A 20,308-nucleotide genomic window follows, 5' to 3' on the forward strand; every position below is an offset into this window, starting at 1 on the left:
GAGCTCGCTTGGCGCTTGATTTTCTCACTCTCCTATTCGTAACATGAATTTTGGTTCGTATTTGTTTGTTTGTTTAGAAGTTTATTAGGACAGTGTACAATTCCATTAAGCACAGAGGCAGAGATGTTTGTACCAGATTGTAGCTCATAGCTAATTTAAATCTGTAGTCCTGGGGAGACAATAAAAATATAAAACTGTACAAAATAGTAACTATACAATATACACTGCTCAAAAAAATAAAGGGAACACTTAAAAACACATCCTAGATCTAAATGAATGAAATATTCTTATGAAATACTTTACACAGTACTCTTTACACAGTTGAATGTGCTGACAACAAAATCACACAAAAATGATCAATGGAAATCAATTGTATCAACCCATGGAGGTCTGGATTAGGAATCACACTCCAAATTAAAGTGTAAAAACAAACTCCAGGCTGATCCAACTTTGATGTAATGTCCTTAAAACAAGTCCAAATGAATCTGTGTTGCTTCCTGAGTGGACACTATGATTTCACACAAGTGTGATTGACTTGGAGTTACATTGTGTTGTTCAAGTGTTCCCTTTATTTTTTTGAGCAGTATATAAACAGGCAATAAAATATGTATTTTGCAAGTTGAAAGTGCTATTGTTGTGATATTGTTATTATATTATTACTCTGGTCATCTTGGGGCCATCAGATGTTACCCAGAAGGGTAACATTTGCTCGAATCGGGTTTTGTATCTTGAAAAAATTTGTTTACAAAGTGATTCGTATCTTAAGAGGCCACTGTACTTGTATCGCCGATCGTTCAAGTCACGGGACCCAAGTCATCGGTCACTACCATCTAACTCAGGAATGAGGCGATGAAGAAATTAAAAAAGAATCGGGCAAAGACTTTTGTTTTCTCTCCGCCGCCTGGCGATTCGATGCTGGCAGCAGGAGAGAGAGAGCTGTCTGAGCTACGATCAAGAAACAGCAGGAAGCGGAGATTAAGAGATTGGCCACTTGTCTGCTGAAGGGCGACGCACAGGAAGAAGCCTCGAAGCCCCCAAAGTGAGATTACGCCGCCGATGGCGAGCAAGCGTCCAAAAATAGGCGATGGGTGGCGGCGTAAATCTACAAAGTATTAGCCGGAAGCCTGGGAAATATTTACCTGGATCAAAGTGCCATTTGTTGTATATTTTCTCAACTTTTGGCAAATCAAGAGAACCGGAGAAAAATAAAGATCCGGGAAAAAATCTGAAAGTTCCTTTTTTTTTTTCCCAAACCAGCCAGCATTTCCTTTTGATGGGAAAAAGCTCTGGACAACTTGCGGCGAGTTCTTCCAAACAAATCTCGACAAAATATAACAGCTTATCAAAACAAAGTGGTAGTTTTCTGATTATCTCGCTCATTTAAATTCTAAAAACCTCCACTTTGATTATAAAGAAATTAAGCCACTCTCGAAGTGCGTAACTAAATGCCGGGATGATTATATTCTGCTGAAAAGCCGTCCGTATAAATGCTCTTCGGCTTTTTTTAAAATATGCAAATGCAATCAGGGCCGAGGTGCCCGGCGTCGCCCCGACGGGTCTGAGAGTTCTGTTCGTCGTCTCATCCGGGAGCCCGAGAGGTCCTGTCGCCTCGGAGAAGACGGAGGTATTTGTGGCTCTGGCCGCTGACAGAAAAAGCTCTTTCGATTGAGGCGGCGCAAAGATTTTGTCTCGTGAAGCGTCGGTTTCCGTGTTTTCCAACTCTACCCACTCACGACCCTTAGGCTCCGATGGATGAGATAATATTAAAAGATAAACCGCTGATGAAAAGCAGAAAAAAAAAACCGCATACCGTATTTTCAGGACCATAAGGCGCACCGTCAAAGACCATCTCAGACAAGCCAAGGGGCATCAAGTGGAAGATCTCGATTATGCCGATGACCTCGATGACCTTGACACATTTGCCAAACAGATCGGCCTGAACATAAACATCTCCAAAACCCAAGTCATGTGCATTTACTCCACACCACATCCTCTCGACCATGTCGAGGAGTTCTCATATCTTGGAAGTCTCCTGAGCAAGGACGATGCATGCAGCTAGGACATCGGTACGAAGCTCGGGGGAGCTTGCAGCACTTTTGCAAGCCTATCTGGAAATTTAAACCAAAACTTCAACTGTATAACAATAATGTTAAATAAGTCCTGCTTTATAGCTCAGAGTGCTGGCAAGCGGTTGAGAGTGACATGAAAAGGATAAATACCTTTCACGATGGATGTCTACGGAAGATACGTCGCATTTTTTGGCCCGAAAAGATCTCCGATGAGGACGTGTACAGAAAAACAAACTGTCGCAATGTCGTGCTGGAAATGTCCTCCGAAAGGACCGGGACTGCATTCCTAAAGTAGCCAAGAGATGGACCACACCTGGAAAGAGGAAACGAGGAAAGCGCAATTGAAACTGAACGATTTCTAAGCACATTATTTTAAGGATAGTTTATTCATTAAAGGGCGGCGTGGCGACATAGTGGCTAGCGCAGGGGTGCGAGCTAGCATGCGAGCTACTTATAAAATGTCCACGTCCAAATGATCTAGCTTCTATAAAAGACCGGAAGAAGCTTCTCGGATGAGGGGTGAAAAGTCTTCAAGCGAAGAAATTCCATTTGCCACGACAAGAAGATTTCGACAAGAATTATTTTGTAGTTGTACGGAGTAGAGGCGACTTTTCGTAAACCCTCGGTTCCGTTAGCATACATCAGAAAATGTTACATCCCATTACATTGTTCTGGTCAAATGTACAAGCGAAGTGGATTCTCACTGCAGCTGCAGGATGAGGACATAGACCGCACAGAGGAAAAGTACTTTGTTTCTTTTGTGCAATTTGTTTGGCTTTTGGGAAAATTTCACATTCATAACAGGAAATGGACAAACAGCAAACCAAACTTGGCGGTCTTTCGACAGGAAATGGATCAATACGGCACCGCTATAAATGGACTTCAGAACTCAAAGACAGTAAGAATGAAATTTATTTTGGAAACATGTGTTTAATATATGTATGTATTTGTATATGTGCATACAAAGTAAGTATTTTAGTTATAATCTTTTTGATTGTTGTGTATAGTCAAAGCTTTTATTGTCACATTGCAGTGTAGAAACCTGTTTCCCTGTACAGTGAAATTCCTACAAAAATATGAGTATATATTTTTGTGCTTCCCCTGGTGAAGCAAATTTGTTGTGTGTGTACATACATATATATATATATTTGTTGATTTACAAAAGATTGGGGAAAAAAAATAACTTTTTGTTAAATCTGCTAGCCCGCTAAGCTCAACGTCATCCCTGAGCTTCCGGTCATTATTTCGTCCAATCACGATGTCCCTTACTGAGACCCCCCGCGAATTGTTTTGTTTTCTTTACTAATCCCTAATTAATAAAAACCGTGGAGGTTCTCACCCACCCAGATCACGATGCTTTCTTCCCTTAAAACTTTCAAGTAAAACAATTCAAGTCCAAGTCGAGATTCGGAGAATCCCTCATTGATAAAGTTGTCTCGTCCGCCGGTAAAACTCGTGAACGCGCACCGAGCGCCGGCTCGTCCACCGGTTGTCGGGGAACCTACCGCTCGTCCAATCAGAAGGCGTGTTAGACAAATGCCGCCCTCCTATTGGTCAGGATCCCACCCCGGCTCTTCCTCCTCTCTCCCCCGCGTCCCCGGTCAAGGTTGCGCCGGCAGTACAGCTGCAGGACTCGGCCGGGTGAGCACCGCGCAGCGCCGGGTCTTTTTTTTTTACTTTGTTTTGATTTGTTTGCGATCATGGACGAAATGGAGGAGGAGTTGAAGTGTCCGGTGTGCGGCTCTTTCTACCGGGAGCCCATCATCCTGCCCTGCTCGCACAACATCTGCCTGGCGTGTGCGCGGAACATCCTGGTGCAGACCCCCGACGCGGAGTCTCCGCAGAGCAGCCGGGCGTCCGGATCCGGCGTGTCCGACTATGACTACCTGGATCTGGATAAAATGAGCCTGTACAGCGAGGCGGACAGCGGCTACGGCTCGTACGGAGGGTTCGTCAGCGCGCCCACGACGCCTTGTCAGAAATCTCCGAACGGCGTGCGTGTTTTCCCCCCGACGGTCCCCCAGCCTCCTCCCGCTCCTCCGCCCCCGCAGCACCACCACCACCACCTCCTACCGCAGCCCGGCTCTCTGCCTCCGATCCCCCGCAACTCCTGCATCACCTGCCCGCAGTGCCACCGCAGCCTCATCCTCGACGACCGGGGGCTCCGCGGGTTCCCCAAGAACCGGGTTCTGGAGGGGGTCGTGGACCGGTACCAGCAGAGCAAGGCGGCCGCCCTTAAGTGTCAGCTGTGCGAGAAAAGCCCCAAGGAGGCCACGGTGATGTGTGAGCAGTGCGACGTGTTTTACTGCGACCCCTGCCGCCTGCGGTGCCACCCTCCCCGGGGACCCCTGGCCAAACACCGCCTGGTCCCCCCCGCGCAAGGCCGGATCAGCCGCCGCGCCAGCCCGCGGAAGATCTCGACGTGCACGGAGCATGAACTGGAGAATCTGAGCATGTATTGCGTGCAATGCAAGACCCCTGTGTGCTACCAGTGTCTGGAGGAGGGAAAGCACGGCACGCACGAAGTGAAAGCCCTGGGCGCCATGTGGAAACTGCACAAGGTACGTGCGTAAAATGCCTGTATCTATATATGTGTGTGTGTGTGTGATGTCCATCATCATCATGCATCACCTTCAACAAGTGAGAGGGAACAAAAAGAAAAAAATCAGAATGATTTATTCATTTTTCTGTCTGGGTTTTAAATGAACGCAGGAAGATGTTTGGAACAGTTTTTCCTCAGGCGGATCTGAGAATCGGGTGTTTTCAATCCGTGGGTCGATTTTTTTTTTAATCCGTGAACCCGAAAGGCCTCCTTGTGTGAAAAGGAAACAACTGTGTGTGTATGTGTGTGTGTGTGTGTGTGTGTCCCCTCTCACACACACACACACACCCGGTGACGGCCCTGAATTTTGCACCCGACCATTTGCCTCCTGAATCTCAAGGATTCCTTGGTTCTATATCTGCTCCTCTTCCGCTGTGCTCTCAGGCATCCCAGAGGTCAGCAGGCTAAATTTGGAGCCATTTTTTTTTTTTTGTGACAAGAACCAACTGTGAATCACAAATGTATGCACAGTCTCTATTTTTGGACGTTTTTTTTTTTTTTTACTGTGCTTCATAGTGTTTCCACGCCTTCTAACTCTCACCTTTGCGGTCCAGTTACAGCGGAAAGGGAGGGCTTGAAAACCAGCAATGGAAGCTACTCACCCACCCACACACACACACACACACACACACACACACACACACAGGAGAGTAGTATTGTGTTAGTGCCTCAGGATTCGTGTCAAGGGGAAAAAAAAAACCTTTTTGAGGGCATACGCATAAAGAAGCGACTGAAAACACCAGTGAGGTGTAGGCAGGGGAGGCACTTGCCAATCCTGGAAAGAAAAAAATGTCAAAAAAAAAAAAAAATGGTTATATTTATCTGTGATTTGCTCTCTAAAGATATTTTTCATTTAACTTCACCAGTTTAAGATTATTATTCTTTATTCACAATTTTTTAATTCACATTTACTGTTCAAATATTGAGAAGATACGTGCGGTGAGGCTGCCGACTGTTGAGCCTCAATGGGGATTGTGCAATGATGCTCTGAACTTGTTTTCTCCCCACATGTTGCTAATAAATGTTTAAATACTTTTGCTATAAGAACTACATTTCCAATGTAAGGTGTTTGTTTTTTTTTTTTTTTTTTTTTTGGCAACAACTGCATGTGTGTTACTGCTTTCTTGTGCTGAGCAATCATGAGGCACATCCGTCAGTGCCTCACCAGCCGTGAACCTCACCGGAAACACATCACTGGAAAACACACCCTGGTCTTTTTCACGCTCACGCTTGATTCGGGAAAATAACAAGATGTCTTAGAAACCGATCTATGGTACCAGGAACGTCGGCGCCAGGGATCCGGACTTTCTCCCCTTGTTTCTTTGGCTTCCGTCGCCGCACCTGCTCGTTTCTTACCCGTCATGTGAAGCTGTCGTCAGCAGGGCCGGGACAGATGGCTGAGGGGGAAGCTGGCGGGGCGGGGAAAGGCCTCGGGGTTTCCATCTCACACAAATGTTACTCCCCGGCAAGACAAACTCATTTATCTCTCCTTTGACGGTGACACCTTTCGTCACCTGACATGCAGGGTTTAATGTCACAAAGTACTCGTCCGCAATTTTTAACAACGTTTTACTGGCTTATTATCTTTGACCCGTGTCGTGAAATCCAAAAGTTTGGAGATTAAGTTGAAAATGATGGCAGTAAAGGAGCTAAACTATCAACCTTTGACTGAGATGGCAGCGTGTCGAATTGGCCGTCATAGCCGTCGGTGAGAGGAATCGTTGCTAATTAGCTACTTAGCCTCCGCGGATCGACGCGGCTCGGCTAATTTTAGGGAATTAGTTCCGAGCTTCATCTCTCATGTCTGGCTCCCTTCGTGCGTCCCACCGTTGCAAACGCTGATGGACGCGAGGAAAGAGAAAGCATGGAGAAACGATCCGTTAGGAACATTTGCCAGTTCCTCGAAGCTTTTCAGGAACTAGTCCGTTCCAAACTAGGAACCACGAGCCTCAGTTCAGAGAACCTTCGATCTCCGACTTCATGGCATGGTGGCTCTTCGGAAACCCAGGTGATGGTAATTGGTAGAACGTCTAAGCTAAACCCAGACAACCGGATACCTGTTGTGCATTTTCAAATACTGTTTTGGTCACTGGTCGGGTGTTTTATTGCGAAAACATCTTAGCTCACAATAAGTAGAGTTAGCTAACACAGTTAATTTTGCACTGAAGTGGCGCATTAGAAAAAAAACATGTCAACCAATTTGCTAGTCCGTGATTATTTTTCCTGATTTGTCAAACAAAAATATTCATGTCGTCTTCATCTTCAACCCAAGAACTGTGTGTTCAGCACTTTTTTCTTGGTCCAAAAGTGACTAATACCGTGTTTGCGTTCTGCTCCTGGAAGCAAATGGTCTTATCCCGGGTATCTGATAGCCGTCAAGCTAGCCGTACCATTTACCAGCCAAGAGAGTGTTTACATTTTGAAACAAAGCCCAAACCAACTGGAAACGCTCAGCACCTTCTACTCGCCGGTCGGACGTCACCCGGTTTCTCCTTTGTACGAACCATGAGTGGATGCTAACGCCACCCGCTGGTCTGGAGAGTCATTCATCTCTCGCCGGATGTCGGACGCGGCTTTTCGCTTGCTGTCATCGGGCTCCCTCGGAGATCGACCTCAGCTTTGCGCACTTTTCGCCGCCCAGAAAGGACAATGGGACGACTTTGAGAATTTGCTGTGTCGACAGGGAGCGGCGGTATAAAATAAACAGGTTCTGAATGTTCTGCATGTGCTGCAGTTGTTTACGAGCCGCAGTCAAAGCGCCACGCCGGCTGCACACCGGCTAGCGCGGGACTTTAAGACAATTAACAAAGCTCATTTGAACTGTTTATCTGGTTACAGGAGCTTTTGTGAGCGCAACAGGTGCCACGAGAGGTGCTAACGTTAGCTTACTGCTCCCAGCTTTGTATCGGGTTGCTGCAGAATCCTTTCTTTGTTTGTTTTCGTCACGGGCCGAGAGCTACTCGAACGTCACATACCAATATTTTAAGTTATTTATCGATACCATTGAAGAATCCTTTCAGAAAATACTTGTGCGTGCAGTCGATTGTTTACATCAGACCTACCATTTTTTGACAATATATAAAAAAACCTTCAAATCCATCACCCCCTTTTCTGATCCTTCTCTTGTGTCACAGACATCTTCCTCTCCCTCATATCCAAGCAGATCAAAGCTTTTGGCTTGATGTGTGTGTGTGTGTGTGTGTGTGTGTGTGTGTTAACACCTGTAACTCTCAGGCTGAAAGTGCAGCAGTGCACTTCCTTTCTATCATTTAATAAGATCTATTTCCCCACTGGGATTTTCTAGTTTTTTTGTAATCTGCTGCATCATCACGGGACAATCTGTACTGCTGCGTCTGTCTTTGTGAAGCTTCCCCCCCCCCCCCAACCTTCATGGAGAATCAGTTCAACCACCTGGCGCCATGGCAACCAAACCTCCTATGATTTTGCGCAGAGCAACAGAGGTCTCTAAGATACCGGACTCCGCCAGGAATTCAGCACAGATGTTCCTCAGCGTTCTCTTCGTCTTATCACTTCTTCACCTCCTCGTATCTTGTACGTCAGTCGGTGACTGATATTGGAAGTAGGACCGACCCGGACGCAGACACGGGATTCCCTTGCAAGACAGGCAGGGTTTGAAACGGCAAGTTTACTGAGACCAATGAGCAGGTAAACGCAGACCGGGTAGAAGGACGCAGGGCGACTAGCAACTGTACACCGAATGGGGGCAGAGGCGCAGTCGGGAACAGGTGGCAAGGGGGAAGGTTCTAGCAAATACCAACAGTGGGTGAGGCCCGGTCGGGGACGGGTGGCTAGGCAGAAGGCGCTAGCATGCTCCAACGGGTGGGGGCCTGGTTGGAGACAAGCGGCTAGGCAGATAGCGCTAGCATGTACTGACTGGAGGGTGCAGCTAGGCGGACGCCACGAGTGTACACCAATAGGGGGAGAGGCCTAGCAGGGCACAAGCAGCTAGGTGGACAGTGTGAACAACCACCAACCGGGGGAGAAGCCCGGTTGGGGATGGATGGTTAGTCGGAAGGGGCTAGCATACACCAACGGATGGGAGCCTGGTTGGGGACAAGCAGCTAGGCAGAAGGCGCTAGCATCTACTGACGGGAGTGAGCCTGGTCAGGGACAAGCGGCTAAGCGGACAGCACTAGCATTCACCAACAGGGGGAGCAACCCAGTTTGGGACAGGTGGCCAGGTGGAAGGCACTAGCATACGACGGAAGGGAACCCGGTTGAGGACAAGCAGCTAGGCCAGGTGGAAGGCACTAGCATACACCTACGGGAGAGAGCCCAGTGTGGGGATGGACGGCTAGGTGGAGGGCGCTAGCAAATACCAAAAGGGGAGAGGCCCCATGGCGGACAAGCAGCGAGGCAGACGGCGCTAGCATATACAAACAGGGAGGGAGGCTTGGCTGGAAATGGGCGGCTAACCGGACGGGACTAGCATACACCTACAGGAGAGACCCCAGTGTGGGGATAGGTGGCTAGGTGGAAGGCGCTAGCATATACCAACCGGGAAGGAGGCCTGGCCGGAAATGGGTGGCTAGGCGAACGGGACTCGCTCACAACAACGGGAGGTAGCCCAGTTGAGGACAAGCAGCTAGGCGGACGGCACTAGCATACACCTACGGGAGAGAGCCCAGTCTGGGGATGGGTGGCCAGGTGGAAGGCGCTAGCAAATACCAACAGGAGGGAATCCGGTTGGGGTCGCAGGCTAGGCGGATGGTGCTAGCAACCACCAATGAGAGAGGAAACCTGGTCATAGCACCTGGGGAAGGAGAGAATGGGGAATACCGAGGGAAATTGGTGAATGTCCCGTAAACCAGTGAGTCCCAAAGCTCTGGCTTTTAAGCCCTCGCTGATTGCCGGGAACAAGGACCTGCCGATCGCTGCCAATCGCCGAGCGCATCCCCGGCACGAGCCGGATATGTTCCCATGTGTAATAGCTGCTTCAGATCAATACTCCCAGCTAAAGCCGCTTAGTGTACATCTATGTGTGACAGTACCATGGATGATTGGTTACCCTCCGACAAATTACCAAGAAATGACCTCAAATCTGCAAGAAACTTCCCTTTAAACGGGCGATTTCAAAATCTTTAAGTCTTGAAATGTCGGATTAGTGATGGAGTGGCGTTTGGATAAAAATGGGATTAATCATCCCCTTATTATCCTCCCTGACACTCTCCATTCATTTATTTATGGATTTTGACCAAAAAGCGCTCCTCTCCACCTCCCGCCCTTCGCCGCCCGTCTCTTTCGGTCACAAAAGAAAACCGCGAATTGAGGAGCTTGTAAAGAATGATCAGGCCAGCGTTCCTCATGTCTCAGATTTGCACCGGCCGGTCTCGAGCCTCGACGCCGTGTCGGGTTTAATCGCCGTGAATCACGTTGAAAGAAGCCTCTTTTCTCCGTCTTCTGAGTCGCAGAGGTCACGGTCAAGGTCATGCTCCGTCGCCTCTGTATTGTTAGCTGCGCTCACTTAGTAGATGCAGCCCTGAAGGAAATGTGCCTGAAATGGTCGGCAAAAAACAACTAAGATAAGATAAGATAAGATAATACTTCATTGATCCCCATTGGGGAAATTCGTTTCTCACTGCGGTGCAACAATAACAATAGCAATAAATATGAATCTAAATATAAATAGAAGAGACATTAGCAAGGATAGGAAGAGATAGCAGAATGACAACAAGGATAAAAAAAAAATTAAAAAAAATAAGAAAAAAAATATTAACAGAGTGACAGCAACAATAATAAAATTATTAAAAAAAATAATAAAAAGAGATAAAATAAACAACACGGATACAAATGATAAAAAAGGAATAATTAATATCTTATGTAAGATAATAAAAATAGATATATTAAAATAGTTAACACAATGACAACAACAAGATAAGATAAAATGTATTGATCCATCCTGATCCAGATTATCGGTTGTTTACCGCCTGCAACAGATAGAGAGGAGGGTCGGCTGCGAAAATTCCCCCTTAGAAACAGAACAAGACGCTCCGGAAGTCACTCAGTCACAGATGATATGAAGATTTTTGGTGTGTGTGTGTGTGTGTGTGCGTTAGTGTGTCATGCTGTCGTTTACCGCCCCCGTGTGTTTCGATCATCAGCCCGAAGCAGATGGACGCTCTTGTCCAAGATGCCCTTGAGACACATAAACACAGAACAAGTCCCGCTTCTTTTATTTCGGTTTTTTTTTAAGCGCAAAAGTGTTGAAGTGAAACAAAAAAGCAAACATGACGGTTGATGGGAATCAGAACCAGGAAGAAGGGAGATCCTCAAGAAGCGATGTTTATGAGAAAAATAACAAACGGCGACTAAAATGTGCTCAAGCATTTGCGGAAACAAACTTATTTTTTTCTCTTTCCATCTGCTGTGTTTGCATCGTAAAAAACATAAATAAATCAGCCTATTTTTATATGTAGCCCCCATGCAAAACAGATAATCATTAGCCACTGAAGCCATTTTGGCTCCAAAAAAAGCTAGCATCGTTTCTCCGCGCCCAGTTTATCCGAGGTTATCGGTCGTTCATGTATGACGAGGAAAATATAAAACGCGTATGGAGGTCAGCCATCACATGAAAGAACGGCGAATCCCTGCGGAGGATCTGATTGGCCGGCTGTTCCCGCTGCTCTTGCGTGTCGTCACCTGCTCTGGTCTCTCGGCGTCTCCGTGCCAGAGGCCGATCGGGTCGACGCAGCCGAGCGTAGCGGACGGACGCCGACCAGTCGACAGATTGAATGATCCTGAATCCTGAATTTCATCTCAGACGCGCAGCTTCACTTTAACACGTTTACCACAAGTAAGATAAGATAAGAGAAACTTTATTGATCCCCATTGGGGAAATTCATTTGTCACTGCAGTGCAACAGTTATAATGTCAAAAAAAAAAATGTGAATATAAATAGAGACAGTTAGAAGACAGAAAGTAGCATAAATATCCATAAAAAAATAAAACAACAACAGCAGCATCAGATAAGATAAGATAGGATAAGATAAGATAAGATAATACTTTATTGATCCCCATAGGGGAAATTCCTTTGTCACAGCAGTGTAACAGTTATAATGACAAAAAAATGTGAACATAAATAGAGACAAAGTTAGAACACAGAAAATAGCAAAAACATCCATGAAAAAATAGAAAGTAGGCAGAACAACAACAACCACATCAGATAACATAAGATAAAATTTATTGATCCCCAATGGGAAAATTCCTTTGTCACAGCAGCAAAACAGTTATAATGTCAAAAAAAAAAAAAAAGTGAATATAGAGATACAGTAAGAAGACAGAAAGTAGCAAAAATATCCATGAAAAAAATAGACAGTAGGGAGAACAACAACAACATAAGATAAGATAAGATAAGATAAGATAAGATAAGATAAACTTAATTGATCCCCATAGGGAAATTCCTTTGTCTCAGCAGTGTAACAGATATAATGTCAAAAAAAAATGTGAATATAAATAGAGATACAGTTAGAAGACAGAAAGTAGCATAAATATCCATGAAAAAATAGACAGTTGGGAGAACAACAACAGCATCAGATAAGATAAGATAAGATAAGATAAGATAAGATAAGATAAGATAAGATAAACTTAATTGATCCCCATAGGGAAAAGTCCTTTGTCTCAGCAGTGTAACAGTTATAATGTCAAAAAAATGTGAATATAAATAGAGACACAGTTAGAACACAGAAAATGACAAAAACATCCATGAAAAAATAGAAAGCAGGCAGAACAACAACAACAACAACCACATCAGATAAGATAAGATGAAAAAAGATAAAATAAGATAAACTTAATTGATCCCCATTGGGGAAATTCCTTTGTCACAGCAGTGTAACAGTTACATCAAAAAAAAAAAAAAATGTAAAGTGAATACGAATGTAAATAGAAATACAGGATAGCAAGATATCCATGAATAAATAGACAGCAGACAACAACAACATTATAGACAATAATGAACATCATAAAGCAACAGTAAGGGTGGAAAACAGACAACTAGAACAACAATATAAATAGAGTGACAATAGCGATGACAAGAATAAAATAGATAAACAGAAAAAGGCAAAATGCATGCGGTAGTGAGGTAGCGGTAGCAGCACAACCGACTTAAGTATGCACTTAAGTCAGTATCAGCGACTTAAATGCAAAGTCCTGCCTTGTTTACGACTCGCCTCATCAAGTGATTCGGACGCCAGATTTTTTTGTAGCAACGGAGGACAAAGAAGGGTTTGTGGTGAAAGAAGCCATGAAACGTCGGCGCCATTCGGACACTTTTATGTGTGTTTTGTTTACGGTCAAACAGTCATCCGCCCCTTTCGGGCGCTAACCAAGTCATTAGATTTTGCCAAGGTTTTCCTCTTTGAAAACAGAAGAAAAAAAAAAAACAAAATCTCACAGGATGGAACTGATACAGACAGCAAATTTCAGTGAAATTTCAATTAAAAAAAAAAAATACAAGGGCTCTTCCTCGACTCTTTCAAACCCGATATCGGATTAGCAGGTAGAACGCCGCATCGGGCGACAAGAATATCTCAGACTTGCCCCATTTCCTTCTGCACTGTCCCAGGTGTCCATCAAATAAGGGCCGAAGAAACACCGGGCCCTCATTATTATTACTATCAGGATTTCACGGCTTTTCGGCGCGTTGCTAGTTAACATCTGCATTATTGATGATGGCAGATATCGGTGATGAATAACGCCGAACGGATCCATCTGGGATCTTGTTAAACAGGAGGGGAAGTCGTGAGTATCCAGAGGAATCCCCGGATAATTCGCAGGAAAGCTACCCGCTGCATTTTGCCGTCTGCGCAGGTAAACAACCTTTAGGTTAGCTTTGGTCGCAGGGGACGACAACATCGGAGAAAACCAGAGGACGGCCAGAAACAGGCGCTTGATCAACCCCCAAAAATAAAAGCAGGGCACTTGAAAATTTCTCAGAGAGGTGATAAGAGAATTTTGAAAGTAGGTTATCCGGGACTGGAAAGAGGTCTTCGCTGTGAGAGGTTTTTTTTTTTTTTTCATGTGGATGTTTTCATAATTAGCTTAAAGCTTTTTTTTTTTCTTTCTCTCTCTCTCTGCTTTCGGAGCTTAGCTGTAGCATCGCACCGACCTCCTCCCTTCCTTGTACTTCCCACTTCCTGTCGGGGGTTTTAATTCAAATTGGCTCCGACGCCCATCCGACATTCGCGTTTTCCCGTGACGGAACGGCGAGCTCCGACGAGATGAAACGGCCCTGAAGCCGCCGGTAAATTATTCACGCCGCGCACGTGTTCCCACTCGGCTTAATTACCGAGATGATTAGTGCTCGCAAATAGAAGGTGCATCCTTAGCACCTCTGGCTAAACAAAAAGCGGCGCTTGTTCCAAACATGCTAGCATCCCGTGCCTCTTCCTTCCTGCAGGAAACGTTCGTTATTCCAGGGAATCTAAAGGATTAAGATAGTCTTCTAATTGCTTATTTTTCTTTATTTATTTTATTCATGTCATTTTCACCATTTATATTGTCGTTTCATTTCGGTTGTCTATTTTACAACCTTACTGTTCCACTCTGTTGTCCATTATTATCCTTGCTGTCTATTTATTTTGTGTCTTCCAACTGTCTCTTCTTCTTCTTCTTCTTCTTCTTCTTCTTTTGGCTTTTCCCCTCAGGTGTCACCACAGGGTATCAACTTTCTCCATCTAACCCTATTCTCTGTATCCTCCTCTCTCACACCAACTACCTTCATATCTTCTCTCACTACGTCCATAAATCTTCTCTTTGGTCTTCCTCCAGACCTCTTGCCTGGCAGCTCCAATTCCAGCATCCGTCTACCAATATATTCACTATCCCTCCTCTGTCCATGACCCAACCATCTCAGTCTGGCTTCTCTGAGCTTCTCTCCAAAACATCGAACATGTGCCGTTCCTCTGATAGACTCATTCCTGATCCTCTCCATCCTGGTCACTCCCAAAGAGAACCTCAACATCTTCATCTCAGCAACCTCTAGTTCTGCCTGCTGTCTTTTGGTCATTGTAACAGTTTCTAGTCCAAACATCATCGCTGGTCTCACCACTGTCTTGTACACCTTTCCTTTTATTCTGGCTGATAGTCTTCTATCTCTTCGTACCCCTGACTCTTTTCTCCAGCCATTCCAACCTCCTTGAACCCATTTCTTCACCTCTTTTCCACACTCTTTGTTGCTCTGGACTGTTGACCCTATGTACTTCAAATCCTCCAGCTTCTTGATCTCCACTCCCTGTAGCCTCACCGTTCCACCCGAGTTCCTCTCATTCACACACATATATTCTGTCTTGCTGCGACTAACCTTCATTCCTCTCCTTTCCAGAGCATACTTACACCTGTCTAGATTTGCCTCAACCTGGTCCCTGCTCTCACTATAGATTCATTTGCAAACATCATGGTCCATGGGGATTCCTGTCTTACCTCATCTGTCAGCCTGTCCATCACCATTGCGAACAAGAAGGGGCTCAGAGCTGATCCCTGATGGAGTCCCACCTCCACCTTCAACTTCTCTGTTACCCCTACAGCACACTGCACCACTGTCTCACAGCGAGCATACATGTCCTGTACCAGTCAACATACTACTACAACATACTTCTCTGCCACTCCAGATTTCCTCATACAATACCAGAGCTCCTCTCTTGGCACCCTGTCATATGCTTTTTCTAGGTCTACAAAAACACAATGCAGCTCCCTCTGGCCTTCTCTGTACTTCTCTGTTAGCATTCTCAAAGCAAATACTGCATCTGTAGTACTCTTTTGAGGCATGAAGCCATACTGCTGTTCACAAATGCTGACTTCTGCTCTACTTATATTCATATTTATTGATCCTATAACTGTTACGCTGCTGTGACAGAAGAATTTCCCCTATGGGGATCAATGAAGTTTATCTTATCGTAAAAGTGTCATCGAAGCAGAGCGAGCGCTAATTTATCGTGGTCCATCGTCAAACTTCGTGGATGATGGACGGGATGTTTGTCACCTGTGTTTACGACATTTACAAAAGAAAAGAAGAAATGTAAGGAAATGATTTTAATCGTCCTTCATTCATACCTCCGACTCTAGCGGGTAGCATTAGCAACTAGCTAACCATCCACACGGGTACCAAGATGGCATCGATACATTTGCCCCAACCAGTTTTGAAAACCGTATTTTAAGACGCTTCTACTTATTTTAAACACGATGCCAGTTTATATTCATGTATGTTTAGCATTTTTGCCAGAAACGATCACATCATTAATCTTAGCCGTGATGGTTTGAGCCAAAAAAAAGGACCAATGTCGCTTTAAAAGCAGAAAGATGGTGGACTTTAGCTTAGTTTCCATGGTTATATGTCATTTGAAGACACAAAGGTTCTCTTTGGCCGTTTCAAATCCTGTTTGTTGACGGAGGAGATTGGAGGGGAAACCTGGGAGTAAACAAACCCCCGGGTTGAAAGACGGGGTGCGACCCGGCCGAGCCGAACCCCCGGGGCGCGTGTCGACCGGCGGCGTCTGAAATCGACGGCGGCGGCTCGCGATCCTGATAAGAGGGAGCGCGTTGATTTCACGGAGTCGGATGCGTCGCCTCCCTCGGAAAAGCTCTGACTTCCTCTGATACGAGCCCGAGCGCCGCCTAAGATCCTTGATCAGAGGTGTTTTATCTTTTCCAGAGAGGCCGAGAAAATGAAACAGAACGGAGCGTCAGCCGCCACCAGCGCCGCCATCATGAGTGTGTTTTGGTCTTTGCCGCCCGGGCTCAGCTTTCTGCAGAATTTTTGACGTTGAAGATCAATTTAGGTTCTGTCTCAGACCAATGAAAGTCTGATTTTTAAGCAAATTTCATGACGTTGCAAATATTTGAGGTGTTAAAGTACATTTTAGAAACTTTTACACCTGAGGAGGACAATAAAATATGTGTACGTTCACTTTTTGCGAGGACACCTCTTCCGCCTACTGACTTCTTTAAAAGTGGACGAACCATTTAATCAGGCGGCATGACGAGGGGACGCGCCCTGTCCTTGTGTGTGATTGGTTAAGAACAATGCCATGTGATCAATTGAGGCCAATGCTGTGTGATTGGTTGAGGCCCGTACCGCGTGATTGGTCGAGGCCAATAGCTACATGATTGGTTGAGGCTCGTACCGCGTGATTGGTTGATGCCAAGGCCGCGTGATTGGTTGATGCCAAGGCCGCGTGATTGGTTGATGCCAATGCCACGTGATTGGTTGAGGCCAATCCTGTGTGATTGGTGGAGGCCAATGCCGTGTAATTGGTTGATGCCAAGACCGCGTGATTGGTTGATGCCAATGCCACATGATTGGTTGAGGCCCGTGCCGTGTGATTGGTTGAGGCCAATACCAATGAATTGGTTTAGGCCAATGCTGTGTGACCGGTTGAGGCCCGTACCGTATGATTGGCCTCAGCCAATGCCGCGGGATTGGTCGAGGCCGAAGCAACTTGATTGGTTGAGGCCAAAGCTGTGTGATTGGTTGAAGATCGTACCATGTGATTGGTTCAGGCCCGCATCGTGTGATTGGCTGAGGCCAATGCCACGTGATTGGCTGAGGCCAATGCCACGTGATCTGTGGAGGCCAATGCTGTGTGATGGGTCGAGGCCCGTACTGTGTGATTGGCTGAGGCCGAAGCCACTCGATTGGTCGAGGCCAATACCATGTGATCGGTTTAGGCTAAATATTGTGAGGGTTTGTTTCTCCTCCCATTTCAGCCCATGCAGATTTTGCTCCCCTTTGTTGTTTTACCTGCAGACTCTGAGGTCGTGGATTGTTCTTCTAACGACTCCCTTTTGTTGACGTGAGCAGCAGCGAGCCTTTTATAATAAATAGATTTATTAAACTCTATTAAACACAAATCAGGAATCTCAAATGAATCGGAGGACCCTCTTTATATCCTCTGATCAGTGATCAGGTATTTACGGATTCCTTGTCAGCGCTAAAGTATTAGCGAGTTTGTTTGTGAGTTTGCGAGACAAGTGGGTGTAGTTAGCTGGTTGAGGCTAACTTCTTTAGCTTTCAGCTAACCTAGCCAACTGGAGCTTCATTTGACTTCCTTTTCGAAAAAAAAAACCCAACTTTGTTTTGACCCAGATGCTCAGAACGTTTTAACTTTTTTTTTTGCATTCAAGTAGCTGAAATTTAAGCTAATAATTCATTAACAAGACCAAAGGCTTAAGCGGATAAACGCGTGCTCGTGTCCGGTTTCTACAGGCTAAGTATGTTCTTTATTTTGCAAAAACCTTCTTTATCCCGTGTCTCTAGACATTTTGGGGTTACTATTCTCAAGGCGAGGAAGAGGAAGCCGCCGGAGGTTTTTCACAAGCCGGGGACGTTTACATTTCAGTCTTTGCTCAGCTGCTACCCGCCGCCGCCGTCCGGCCCCCACAACCGGTGGGGAATCATGTTAGCGGCAGCTGTCACGCTTTCCCAAACAACGGGGTCAAAGGTCGCCCCCCCCCGTTTCATAGATTCCCATCCGACGAGCCAACGTCAGACGCGAAGGATCGTGTGGTTTCTGTCCACTGATTCGTCCCTTTGCAGATTTTACCACGCTTTTTCCGGGCATTCTTTCGTTCTTTTCCCCCCCGTCTCCTCTCGTGGGAAAGCTAGCGTCGCCTCTTGGCGTCGCTCCCCGTTCACCCGAGGTTCCCACAGGATCCCGTCACCTCCTGGTTCACAGAACCCCGACTCGCTCGACACGACGAGCAGGAAAAAAAAAAAGCTAAATGAGTTTCTGAGCGTGAAGAAATTAGGAAATTACGTCCCAAATTAACACCATTGAATATTGTAGTTTACCTGGTAACTTAATATAAATGTCTACTCACCGATTAATTATTTTAAAGTTTTTTTTTTTTCAAATTTAAGTTATTTTATGAAGTCGTTTCTCTTTTTGCACATTTATTTATTTTATTTTAAGATTATTTTCTGACAAAAAATGAAACTTTGATTTTGTTTTGATTTCATTCTCCTTTTTTTTTCCTGTCTGATTTGCCCTTTTGATGCCTGTTCAATTTTAACACATTACATTACATTACATTACATTTGGCAGACGCTTTTATCCAAAGCGACTTACAATAGAGGACATAAGGACTGCAAATAACACTTGCAAATACAAGATGCACAGGAAATATGCAGAACAGTAAGCTGGGGTTAGTGAGTTGTTTTTTTTTGTTTTTTTTTTTTTGACAAAGACATACACAAACATACACACACACACTGCATAGCCTAACTTGCTGCCTAACCTGATCTGGGGCATCAGCGCAGTAAAAAGTCCTGAAAAAGAAAAGTTTTTACCTGTTCCACGATTCTGATTTTCGTGGAAGAAAAAAAAAAAATGTAAATTTTCTAACAAATTTTCACCAAATTCACAGATTAAAGCTGTTTGATGCACATCAATATGTCATATTTACTGTAATCCCCCGAGTGTCCTGCAAATATGCTAAATCTGTTGTTTTTTTTTCCGCTGCACAGGGTCAGCTGTCTCAGGCCCTCAACGGCCTGTCGGATCGAGCCACCGAAGCCAAAGAGTTCCTGGTCCAGCTGAGAAACACGGTGCAGCACATCCAGGTATTAAACCCTGCAGCTCCTCAATAAATTCTACTTCCATGTTTCAAGATAATTTTCTTTGCGCCTCGAGCTTTTTACGACGACGCATCGCTCAAAATTGCTGTTACAATCTCGTAATAACGGATTTTACGACCCCGGCCTCCCCCTTCCCGCGTGGAACACTATCATCAATAAGACCCATTCAAGTCAATATCACCCCGTCACCATAGCAACAGCCATAGCAACGTCTCACACGGCGCAGCGGCGAGCAACAGCCGAAGAAAGGTGCGAAGCGGGGATTAAGAGGAGGAAGGTGGGATTAGACGCCCGTGTTCGTCTCCGTCGGGAGGTTTGTACATCGATGACGGAAGGATTTTCTGCGACGCTATTGGTCAGCGGTGTGTGTGTGTGTGTGTGTGTGTGTGTGTGCGGTCCCCCGCAGGAGAACGGCGTGGAGTTCGAGGCCTGTCTGGTGGCTCAGTGCGACGCCCTCATCGACGCCCTGAACCGGCGCAAGGCTCAGCTGCTCGCCAGAGTCAACAAGGAGCACGAGCACAAGCTGAAGGTCGGTAAAAACGCGAGCGACGATTCGTCCGATCTCGCGATTCGCGATGGGACGACGATACCTCAAAGAGTGTGTCGACACACTCGATCAGGGGTCGGCAACCCGTAACACCCAAATACCCATTTGGACCCGGTTTCCTCGGAAGAGAAACTGGGAGCCGCGATTACTTTTTGACGTCTAAAATAAAGGTACCACTGTATATATTGCTTTTACTTATCTTTAATTTGGAAAGATAAGTGTGTAGTGTGTTGCTTCTGAAATTCACAAAGTATTACGCAGAAAATAAAATTTTATTTATGTAATGAACTCATTTTGAGCTTTGCGCTTTCAGAGCGTGTAGCGGAGCCTTGACGGGAATTTTAAAAATAAATCGGGAAAAAAATCACTGTGTCAGTAAACAATGAAAAATAAATATTTGCAAAATATCTTCATAAATATTTATTTTACCTGGTTTATGGGACTTCTGCTCCTGAACTTCTGCGCACAGCATCTGCAAATCGTGACTTTACGGGCTGGCG

General features: G+C 45.4%; 1 protein-coding gene across 3 annotated transcripts in view; it reads left to right on the forward strand.

The window, feature by feature from the left end:
* Positions 1-3,684: 3,684 nt before the first annotated feature.
* Positions 3,685-20,308, forward strand: part of trim9 (tripartite motif containing 9) — a 50,642-nt gene continuing 34,018 nt past the window's right edge. Inside the window, exons 1-3 of one of the 3 annotated variants that reach the window (XM_086158018.1) lie at positions 3,685-4,630; positions 19,151-19,246; positions 19,668-19,790. In XM_086158018.1, the coding sequence (XP_086014144.1) occupies positions 3,770-4,630; positions 19,151-19,246; positions 19,668-19,790 (1,080 nt within the window). In that variant the 5' untranslated portion in view covers positions 3,685-3,769. The remainder of the gene's footprint in view (positions 4,631-19,150; positions 19,247-19,667; positions 19,791-20,308) is intronic. The other 2 variants (XM_086158027.1, XM_086158036.1) reach the window with 2 other exon arrangements.

This window comes from Fistularia commersonii, chromosome 1 (assembly GCF_037954325.1).
Source record: "Fistularia commersonii isolate RoL2024-O1a breed Wild chromosome 1, RoL_Fcom_v1.0, whole genome shotgun sequence".
Lineage (NCBI taxonomy): Eukaryota > Metazoa > Chordata > Actinopteri > Syngnathiformes > Fistulariidae > Fistularia > Fistularia commersonii.